The sequence below is a fragment of the Mytilus galloprovincialis genome, chromosome 9 (genome assembly GCF_965363235.1).
Source record: "Mytilus galloprovincialis chromosome 9, xbMytGall1.hap1.1, whole genome shotgun sequence".
Lineage (NCBI taxonomy): Eukaryota > Metazoa > Mollusca > Bivalvia > Mytilida > Mytilidae > Mytilus > Mytilus galloprovincialis.
This window is the reverse complement of record NC_134846.1, coordinates 59,304,627-59,316,683: the sequence shown is the minus strand read 5'-3', so window position 1 is coordinate 59,316,683 and position 12,057 is coordinate 59,304,627. Positions and strand designations below refer to the sequence as shown.

General features: G+C 32.2%; 1 protein-coding gene across 6 annotated transcripts in view; it reads right to left on the bottom strand.

Moving 5' to 3' along the window:
* Window positions 1-12,057, bottom strand: part of LOC143045445 (uncharacterized) — an 81,005-nt gene that overhangs the window by 8,940 nt on the left and 60,008 nt on the right. For all 6 annotated transcript variants that reach the window (XM_076217944.1, XM_076217946.1, XM_076217943.1 and 3 more), the window contains one exon: window positions 6,149-6,224. In XM_076217944.1, coding sequence (XP_076074059.1) covers window positions 6,149-6,224 — 76 coding nt within the window. The remainder of the gene's footprint in view (window positions 1-6,148; window positions 6,225-12,057) is intronic.

Genomic DNA, 12,057 nt, shown 5'->3' with positions numbered 1-12,057 from the left:
GAATAAGAAATGTGTTCAAAACAAAATCATATATCTAAACCATAATTCAAGTGTTACAAGTCCATGGTTAGTAAAATGTAGCAGCTCTTTTCCCTTCGCTTTTCATTTTTGATGTTAAAAAAGTGATAATTTACAAGGTATCTAACTGACTTTTCAAAAGCAGTCAATTTTCTGCCTAACTAACTTCCCTGTTTTGAGATCAATAACATGATGAATTAACACTTTACTGCTACAGAGAGGATAGTGACCCTTATTAGAGACTGGTTATAAGAAAACATGTGTTATAAAGCATTAGTATATTAATAGAGACATGCTAAAGTAATAACTAGATCTGTAAGCATGCAAAGCTGTTGCCTTTGTGGTTTGTTTCACTTAAGTACTAGTTTTGGTGTTATCAATTTTCAAGAAAACCAGTACTTTCATAGTTGTGCACAGTGTTTTGTTTGTTTTATTATTCAGAGTGATAATGGTGATGCTATTTTGTTTTATATTTTACATCAAATATTGAAATTAAGTATTTTGGATACTAACTTCAATCTGTTGCTAACCAAGATGGCTGCCATTTCCAAAGGCAAATATTTTGAAAACCCTTGGCAATTTTGACAATTCAAAATTATAGAAAACATATACATAAATCTGAAAATCTTTTTCTTTTGTTAAACATTTCTACTTTTAGAATCTAAATTGATTTTTAAAAGAAATCTATACAGAGAATTACATGTTTATTTGACAGTTCATAGACACAACCTGCTTAGTCTGCAATTTTGAAACTGTCTATGAAAAAGATGGTCAACAGCTACAGACTAAAGAGTTCAGCTTATGCTACTACAATTTTTGGCCCATTAAGACAGTAGTATGTATACAGAATGTACACAGTTCATCATCAAATCAAATATGAATAGATCTTGTTGTAAGTACAGATAGATCAAAGGTCATAATCTAACTAATGACAAAACAATCAAAGGTAGTAACCAACCTACTGACAAATAATAGTACATACATAATGAAAGACACTTCTTATTTGATTGATATATTATCACAGTTATTTTCAGGAATACAAAAAATGCAAGTCAGCATATATAAAGCCAGAAAAAAGAGTGGATGTTACATCTTTTTTATAAAATGCAATGTTTGTTTTAGTTCCAACAATTATGACAAAATAAGTGTTTGTTTAATTCAAATTTCAATAAGGTAGGTGTGCATCTGTGACAAATTGCTATTATAACTATCATATTCTAGAATTTAAAAATATTTGAAGTCTTTCCTTTTCCAAAAGGGAAAGACCTTATTGCTTTTTTGTATCTTTATTTGTTTGAATTCTTGCCTTCATTTCAAATAGTATTTAATCTATTGGTTTTGGGAGAAAAAAACACCAAACCAAGTTCAGAGATGCCATCATAGTAGTCTTTCCAAACAGTATAAGGAATACCAGTGAGATAAATGTTTTTTTAAATCAAAGCGCTGTAAGCGCTGAAGGCAGTTAACCAAAAACCAAGGCAACCGTAATTATGAAAACTGTGGCAATGTTGCCTCAACATTAAACATTTATATATAGTACATTCATGTTTATCTAATGATTTATTTATTAAGGCAAATAATTTATATGTTATCAAGGTTTCAAAAGCAATGCATATACGGTATCAATGTATATTTTTTATGGTGAGTCTGCAGTGGTACAAGTTCCCAATGATTGCAGTTGTTCTACTTGGTAGTTAACCTTGGTTTTATTTGACTGCTAGAAGTTCAATTTGACTTAGTATGAACATGTAATAGTATGAATGGACTGGTTTCCCTGGATAGAAAACTGAGTTTGTGTTCTATAGTACAAAAGTTATGAGACACGAATTAGACAATGTTCACTACAACAGGGATCAAAGGTGAGGTCTGACTGACCTGCCCATAGTAAATGTAAATGATTTGTTATTTTGTCCCATACATATGAATATATATAATTTAGGGGTGGGGATCTCAACGGTTTTCAAGTTCTCAAACAGGTAGGGATAGACAGCCCAGCCCCCCCCCCCCCCACTTTTTTGGAAAAAAATTGGTTGCTTATATAGGGAATCACTGAAGCGTGACTGGAGCGGCCCCTCTTAGGTCAGTAAGTGGGCCCCACTTATAAAAATTTCTGGATCCGCCACTAGGGGTAGGGTGACCCTAGGGACTTCCCCTACATTTCATTTTATTTGTTATATTGTGCCATACATGAATATATATGGTTTAGGGGTGGGGATCTCATTGGTTTCCAAGTTCTCAAACAGAAGGGGTAGGGTGGCCCAAGGGACTCCCCCTATATTTCATTAAATTAGTTATATTGATCCATACATGAATATATATTGTTTTGGTGTGGGGATCTCCACCGTTTCCAAGTTCTCAAACAGGAGGGTTGGGATGACCACAGGGACTTCCCCTATATTTCATTTGATTTGTTATATTGTCCCATACATGAGTATATATGGTTTAGGGGTAAGGATCTTGACCATTTCCAAGTTCGCAAACAGGAGGGTGAACAGTGACCTCAGGGACTCCCCCTATCTTTCATCTGATTTGTTATATTGTCCCATACATGAATATATATGGTTTAGGGATGGGGATCTCGACCATTTTTAAATTCTAAAACAGGAGGGGTGGGGTGACCCCTAGCAACTCTTCCTATATTTCATTTGATTTTTCATATTGTCACAAACATGAATATATATGGTTAAGGGGTGTGGATCTCGACCGTTTCCAAGTTCTCAAACAGGAGGGAGTGGGGTAACTCCAGGGACTCCCCCTATATTTCATTTTTTATTTATTATATTGTCCTATACTTGAATATATGCAGGGGCGGATTCAGACGGGGGAGGGTTGCGGGCTTGCACCCCCCTTAAATTTGCAAAGCATGGGTTGTTCTCAGCTTAATAAAGAATATTCCGAGAATTTTACCTCAATTTTTTTTTTAGCCTTGCTCTGCTCAGCGAAAATTTAAGTTTGCGCCCCTCCTAACCTAAAATCCTGGATCTGCCCCTTCATATGGTTTAGGGGTGGGGAGCTCGACCGTTTCCAAGTTATCAAACAGGAGGGGGTAGAGTGGTCCAAAGAATGCCACCTATATATATAATCATATGATTTACTTACATTAAGGTATATATATAATATAGTTGCATTATTAGTGAAAATAAAGAATGAAACTTTTAGCTACCTTAATTGACCCTTCAAAATTGAGAAGTAACAAATAACCCCTCGAAATTGCAGTAAACTTTACACTTTAAAAGCATCTCACATGCATTATCATCATTTATCATTTATAAAGAAAATTTAGACTGTGACCATGAACATGTATATTGTTAGATATACTGTTCCCAGCTGTCACGTTGTATTGGATTTTTAAATTAAAATTTGTCAAAAAGTAATTTTGAGTTTCTGAATAAAATATTTTTCTGCTTTTTCTTTCTTTTACATATATCTTTTGGTTTACAATACTAGTGTTTATATTCATTTACCATGCATAGATGTATTTTTTCACCTGCCCCTTGGATTTATTTTGTAAATGATCGCCAAACCCGGAATTACCCTTATCAGCTTCCGTAATCGGATCCGATTTTGTAAAATTTTGTCTTCACGGCCGCCATTGTTATGTGTTTACAATGTTGTTTTTGTCAATCAGATATGATTTTACTCGAATTTATACAATATTTGTCGGCGATTTTCTGTATAAAGCTAGCGGTTGAACAAAATGAACATCGCCGTCATGAATAATAATGATAAAAATAAGTTTTTAGCTCGTTTAATTGGAGACTTTGGTGAACATGGTGAAAAGGTTTGCAAAGTAATTTCTTATTTTCTTTCAAATGTAAGGTGACTACGTCGGGCCGTAGCTAGAAACCAACTATCCTAGTCGAAATTCCGCTTGCAAAAGTGGAAGGTCGCGGACCTCGGACCACCGCTAATTTGCACACCTGCCTCCAAATTGAAAAGCTACGAAAATTTCTTTTTCTAATTTGAAATTGCCGCCAACAGCATGAACAGTTGAACTTATTATATAATAGACTACTGACGTAGTTGTACTACGTATTGATGACAAACAATATTCCTACGACTTTTGTCATTTGGGAAATCTAAACTACTTGTCTTAAGAGATTTTCGGCGATTAAATATTTCATACTATTGTTCTTTGACATCTTAGCTAAAAGCACAAGTCATAATGAACTACACAAGGATTCTTAATAAGCACTACTTCCTATGTGTAACTTTAAAACTTTTGGATAAATCGCTGATCATTTAAGGTTTTTCTGGTCATTTTTTTTGTAATCCAGAATAAAAAGTATTAAAAAAGTGTTCAATTAGTTATAAATAACATAGTAGCAAGCTAGATAATAACAATGGCAAGTATTTCAGGATTTATTGGGTAGAACACAAATCTAGGGTGCTCGCATAATGCAGCTTAACTGCATAAAAAAAATGTTTAATGATTTAGCTTTTCATTCTTTTCACTTTGAAATTATCAGGTCTATCAAAATGTCTCCGTCTAGCATTCAGGGCCTGATTTCAGCATAAGGCATCCCTATCATAACAGAAGTATTTCAACAATGTATGACTTCAAATACTGCCAGGTAGTGTAATAGAAAAATATTGATTAATTAACCAATATGATGAACTTAAGATACAGAGACGATCATAGACCTGTTTTAAATTAGCGAACTTATATTAATGCATATCTAATGAATATTCAGTTCTGTTTTAACATCTTAAGACAGAGAGTTCAGACTACATGAAAACTGATGTTGATGCAGGTTTAAGTATTCTTTAATTAATAGTTTTCCATCAAATGATAAGTAGGAATGGAAAGAGGGCCTGATATTAATCAACAACTCAAGGTTTTGGTTCAGTTCCAAAGTTTGATGGGATTCTTTGGCACTGTCCGCAGGTAATGTGTCATGTATTATCATACAATATACAATGACATACATATCAACACAATTATTTCTCTTCACATTTTTCTTCAATCTGATGGATATCTATTCATGGAGGCCAAAAGTTTAACAATGACAACAAAGAAGTCAGTAAATGTCAGATCAGTCTTGGTGTTGTGATGGTAAAAGTGTGTGACTTAGTGCCGAACTTATCTTAGAACTATTGTATGGTAATATCTTTTTGTTTTTTTAGTTTTAAACATTGGGAAACAAGTTTTGCAACTTATATTAATCCCTTTCCTTTTTGCGGGTGCGAGTGCTGCCTTGTATAGGCATTAGCCTGCTCTTTTTCAAAATCTCGAAGGGTGTCTTTAACATGCAAGAGATATGGCTCTCTCTTAACACAGGTCAGCCACTTATCGTCCCTTTCCGAGGGACTATCATATGTTATTGTTTCGATTTACACCATCACAAACTTTATTTTAAAATTAAGTGCCCTTGTAAAATTTGAATATACCAAACAAAAATTGAAAATGTTTTCACTGAAAAGGCCACATTTCTAACTTTAAATACCTCAGAAATCAGAGAAATAGCTCACACTTAAAATATTATGAAATAGAAAGGTTTAAGTACTGTCTATAAGATAAAATCAATCAAAGTCAGGAAATTGTTCAAAAAATTTGAAACTTCAAAGTATCTTGATTATTTCAACACTATAGGAATTATTTTAGTACATTTCAAATATATTTATAGCCTTTTCTCCTCCTTAAAATGTGTCTTCCAATATGCCAAAATAGGTGTAAGCAGGCTGGACAATATTACATGTGTTAGACAACAATCCTCATTCATATATTTATCAATTTAATGCCACCTGTTTGATGTTTATGTCATTCAATGTATTTTAATCATACTTCTAAATGAAATAAAGCTTTTTAGTGTTAACAATTATTACCATCTAAAATATTAGTACCTTCACCTTGTTAAGATAAACACAAACCAGAGCCATGTGCATTTAGTAATCTATAGGGAAATGGTATAAATCTCAGCAAATAAAGCTGCAAAAACAAGATGCACTTTCTTAAATTTAAATGAAGTCTAGACAGTGCTTTAAAGCTGCTGCAGTTAAAGCATATTTGATGAAAGTTTTCTTGTAAATATAACTTGTAATTTCTCACTGTATGACTTATTTTGTTTTCACTACAACTACCATCGTTCTTACAAAATATCTGTGTAATTTTCTTAAATTTATGCCATACCTTCAAGAATGTGTTGCTGTACCAATTGTTGTCTGTCTGGTCTGTGGGATATTTTATATCGTAACAAGTCCCCTGTCTGAAAAGAGAGTGTAAAAAATGACATGAAATTAAAATCGAATTGAACATAATAAGTTCTATATAAATTTATATATGAGACTTTTTTTTCTTTTTTTTTCTCTTCAACATAGATGTTTAAAGGCCTTGCCATTTAATACATGTTAAGACTGTAAAGTTCCTGTGAACAAAAGTTTCAATGATAGTATATGGATCCAAATTCCTCCTTAATTTAGGTAGAGCAGAGAACATCAGTCTACCGTGGGGCGTTAACATTATTTCATTTTACTTGTAATAATGTTCTTTTATCTGATTGTTATCTCTTCATTGAAGCCAAAAGTTTGACAAAAATAAACCCAAACCATGTTTCAAATTTACATGTATATAAAATATCTATTAAAGATTTGAATTTTGGTAAGTCTTTTCTATTTGTGATTTCTTTATGATGTTTATTTAAACCCAATAGATCTATATCATTACATTCTGTTCTTCCCCAAATAGCTTTTGAATTATTCACTAAGAACAATATCAATGATGCAGACTATACAGGTACTTGAATACTTCATGGGATGTATAAAGGTAGGACAAAAGTCTGGGCAAAAATATACCATTGAAAATCAGTAAATATGCATCCATTTAGATACTTAAATACTTCATGGGATGTATAAAGGTAGGACAAAAGTCTGGGCAAAAAAATACTATTGAAAATCAGTAAATATGCATCCATCTAGATAATTAAATACTTCATGGGATGTATAGAGGTAGGGCAAAAGTCTGGGCAAAAAAATACTATTGAAAATCAGTAAATATGCATCCATCTAGATACTTAAATACTTCATGGGATGTATAAAGGTAGGGCAGAAGTCTGGACAAAAAAATACTATTGAAAATCAGTAAATATGCATCCATCTAGATAATTAAATACTTCATGGGATGTATAAAGGTAGGGCAAAAGTCTGGGCAAAAAAATACTATTGAAAATCAGTAAATATGCATCCATCTAGATACTTAAATACTTCATGGGATGTATAAAGGTAGGACAAAAGTCTGGGCTAAAAAATACTATTGAAAATCAGTAAATATGCATCCATCTAGATAATTAAATACTTCAAGGGATGTATAAAGGTAGGGCAGAAGTCTGGACAAAAAAATACTATTGAAAATCAGTAAATATGCATCCATCTAGATAATTAAATACTTCATGGGATGTATAAAGGTAGGGCAAAAGTCTGGGCAAAAAAATACTATTGAAAATCAGTAAATATGCATCCATCTAGATACTTAAATACTTCATGGGATGTATAAAGGTAGGACAAAAGTCTGGGCTAAAAAATACTATTGAAAATCAGTAAATATGCATCCATCTAGATACTTAAATACTTCATGGGATGTATAAAGGTAGGTCAAAAGTCTGGGCAAAAAAAATACTATTGAAAATCAGTAAATATGCATCCATCTAGATAATTAAATACTTCATGGGATGTATAAAGGTAGGACAAAAGTCTGGGCAAAAAAATACTATTGAAAATCAGTAAATATGCATCCATCTAGATAATTAAATACTTCATGGGATGTATAAAGGTAGGACAAAAGTCTCAGCAAAAAAAATACTATTGAAAATCAGTAAATATGCATCCATCTAGATACTTAAATACTTCATGGGATGTATAAAGGTAGGGCAGAAGTCTGGACAAAAAAATACTATTGAAAATCAGTAAATATGCATCCATCTAGATACTTAAACACTTCATGGGATGTATAAAGGTAGGGCAGAAGTCTGGACAAAAAAATACTATTGAAAATCAGTAAATATGCATCCATCTAGATAATTAAATACTTCATGGGATGTATAAAGGTAGGGCAAAAGTCTGGACAAAAAAATACTATTGAAAATCAGTAAATATGCATCCATCTAGATACTTAAATACTTCATGGGATGTATAAAGGTAGGACAAAAGTCTGGGCTAAAAAATACTATTGAAAATCAGTAAATATGCATCCATCTAGATAATTAAATACTTCAAGGGATGTATAAAGGTAGGGCAGAAGTCTGGACAAAAAAATACTATTGAAAATCAGTAAATATGCATCCATCTAGATAATTAAATACTTCATGGGATGTATAAAGGTAGGGCAAAAGTCTGGGCAAAAAAATACTATTGAAAATCAGTAAATATGCATCCATCTAGATACTTAAATACTTCATGGGATGTATAAAGGTAGGACAAAAGTCTGGGCTAAAAAATACTATTGAAAATCAGTAAATATGCATCCATCTAGATACTTAAATACTTCATGGGATGTATAAAGGTAGGTCAAAAGTCTGGGCAAAAAAAATACTATTGAAAATCAGTAAATATGCATCCATCTAGATAATTAAATACTTCATGGGATGTATAAAGGTAGGACAAAAGTCTGGGCAAAAAAATACTATTGAAAATCAGTAAATATGCATCCATCTAGATAATTAAATACTTCATGGGATGTATAAAGGTAGGACAAAAGTCTCAGCAAAAAAAATACTATTGAAAATCAGTAAATATGCATCCATCTAGATACTTAAATACTTCATGGGATGTATAAAGGTAGGGCAGAAGTCTGGACAAAAAAATACTATTGAAAATCAGTAAATATGCATCCATCTAGATACTTAAACACTTCATGGGATGTATAAAGGTAGGACAGAAGTCTGGACAAAAAACTATTGAAAATAAGTAAATATGCATCCATCTACACATTACATGGTGTTATGATAACCACATTCTAATGAGATGATCATTTCCTTCAGTGAACAGTAAGTAACCAGGGGCCATATGGTTCTCGTCATATTTTATAAAGCAGGCATCTAATTCTTAATTAACCAGATGTAGGAGGGTGGAAGGCAGTGTTTATAATGTTTTTAAATTTAAAGATGTACACACAACAGATACCATTCTAACCATTTCTTAAACCAGCTGATTTTTGTCCTACAAATTCAACAGAACGTTGCACCCAAATTGCACTGTGTCTGTAAATACATGCTGATTTTGATGCGATTTATTATATACACAAGTTTGCACTTACCATCAAGAGTAAATAATGTTAAATCTAGGTAAGTCAGTAAACAAATAGACTGATGCTGTCCTTATCTGACTTTCTATGCTAGATTTAAAACAGGGCAAACCGTTTTATTTAATTAATTACGTAATTTTTAAGTCATTAAAATTCCTCATAAAATTTTTTAGAATGAAATAGTGAAATGCACAACTTAATGAAATATAAGAGCATGTGAGCACCCACTTTTCTCACCTGCCATTCCCTAACCAACAACAAGTTATGCATAATAGCAACCCAGTAAACTACTGTAAGCAGTCAACCAATAGAAAAGTAGATAGAGCTAGTTAACACTAATAATTTATGCAAATCTATGCAAAGAAATAACTATGTCAATAAACAACAATTTGTTCCTAATCGAAACACATCTGTGATAATGTACATTTGGAAAGGAGCATCCCATAAAGATTCCAACAAATTATCCAAAACCATTTAAAATCCCATGGGGGCATACAAGTATACAAAACAAATACCACAGGATTGATTAAAGCCAATTTTCTTTATGCCATATTAATATATTTGTGGTATAATCAGTGCCATAGCAGACATTGGACCTAAAAGCTCAACATTTATATTTTGTCTTATTAGTTTATAACCAAGCGACAGTACTTTTGGTTATTATTACCTGTCTGACTGGGTTAACAAAATAAACAACAAATTGCACTAAAGAAAATCAGCTGATATTTAACTTTTCAATATTCTTCTGATAAGTATTTCAAAGCAGCTTACAAAGAGAACAGACTATAGTCAGCATTTGCACTTTCTTTGAAATTAAACATAACCAAAAATTCTAATATATTGCTTCAAGAATGTTCATGACCTTAAGGCTTTACCTTACTCCAAAGCCTTTCACATTTCTATTTTTAGCTCAGTTTAAGCAATAAATGAAGAAGACATTGAGCATGTTATTATGATTTAGATAAAGAGAAATGTTGATCATGTAGTTAACATTAATGACAGATACCTGCATCCAAATTACATATCTGTCAATGATAATGATAACTAAGAAATACGCTGACATTGCAATGAAAGCCTTAAGTTGTTTGATCCAAATTTTTCTCTGGTTCATGCTAACCACTACATCAATTTGAAGCTTTAATTCATTTACTATTGTTGTATATCATCTATTGTATATCTCATGAGACTAGAATATCACAGAACTGTAGAGCTTTAAGTTGGGAGATGGCTGAAGGAGGATGGTAAAGATCATACGAAATATGTTTAAACTGTGCCTGCTCAAAGTCAAACATAGTACATGTAGTCTTTAGTTTTATTTTGATATTTTTTATGCACTGTAAGAAATACAGTGTTGATGACAGATCTCTTGATGATTTCTTTAATTTTCTAATCTTTGGGGCAATCTAGAACTTGATATATTGTGAAGACAATTGTTTAATGTTGACTATAAGAAGACCATGTCATTGACCTAAATGTCTTTTTTTGTTGTATTGGTGCTTCATTGGTCTGTGACTAATCCTTCAGCTGAGAAAAATGTTACCTTTTAGTAGAGATAGCCTCCTTTAGAGGACTGAATTATACAGAAAATACTGTCTTTCGTACAATTAAATAAACTGAATTGGGAGGTTGCCTCCCCACCTGCACAGTATTAATACATGAAGGGGGTAAAAAAACAATAATGTCACCAGTATTGGCAAGTATTAACATTTTTGACAAAACAACTAAAAGATATATTATAAGTTGTCAAGACAATTAAGTATATAATTTAAATATGTCTCCATACCATCTTCAACATTCATCTCAAAGAGTCAATTTCCTGTCAATGACTAAGAACAATGTACAGATGACAATTCTCAATCAAACAAATTGTTTCCTTAAGTGACATATAAATATAGGAATATAACGCTCTAATAATAATAACATAAAGTGTCCAATTTATATACTCTGTACCATTTACTTCACATACTTATTCTACTTTTGTCGTTAAACAAGCAGAGAAGTAAATGTTTCTGAGATAGTAACATATAATATTAGTCATCAAAGTACCAATCTACTATTTGTTCAAAGAGATTTTTAGTCCTTTCACCAATCACAATGGTTTGGATTCATTGGTACCTTCAATTATAAAGTGACTGCACAGAGCAATGTATTAATGAATATTAAACCTATATAATTTAAAAGACTATGTAAGGGAGGCTGAAGTTATGGTCAGAAGCATGTTTAGGGCATATAGAGCTTCATATAGGACAAATGTGTAAACTTCCAATTGCTTAGTTTCTAGATCCCCCTCCGAAATCCTTGATCCACACCTGATGTAGATGTTTATCAAGAACACAATCATTTGTGACTAATCTAAACAGTTAACTAATATAATTTTAAAATAGACTTCATTGTTAGAATGACAGTTGTTACAAAATTGAAAGTTGCAAAATTTTACCTGCAGAAAAAACAAACTTTAATTACATTACTCTAGATAGAACAAATGTCAAATTCTTGTTAATTACCTGTGAAACACGTTTGGCACTGATTAATAAACATGCTTGACTTTTAGGACTTACAATCTCTGATTTACTCAACCTTAATCTAAATATCTTCACTTCAAAATCATTTCTTAAAATTAAACAGTGCATCTGCACATGGTTAATTTTAAACAGCAGATTTCTTATCATGCTTTGGAAAGAAACACTTTTATCAAGACCATTTTACTGAATTGCTTAGAAACAGCATCTTGCAAAGTCTGTTTATCATGCATTTATAGTACTTTTCTGTCAGAGCAATTGGTAACCAGTTGCTTCGCAGGGCGC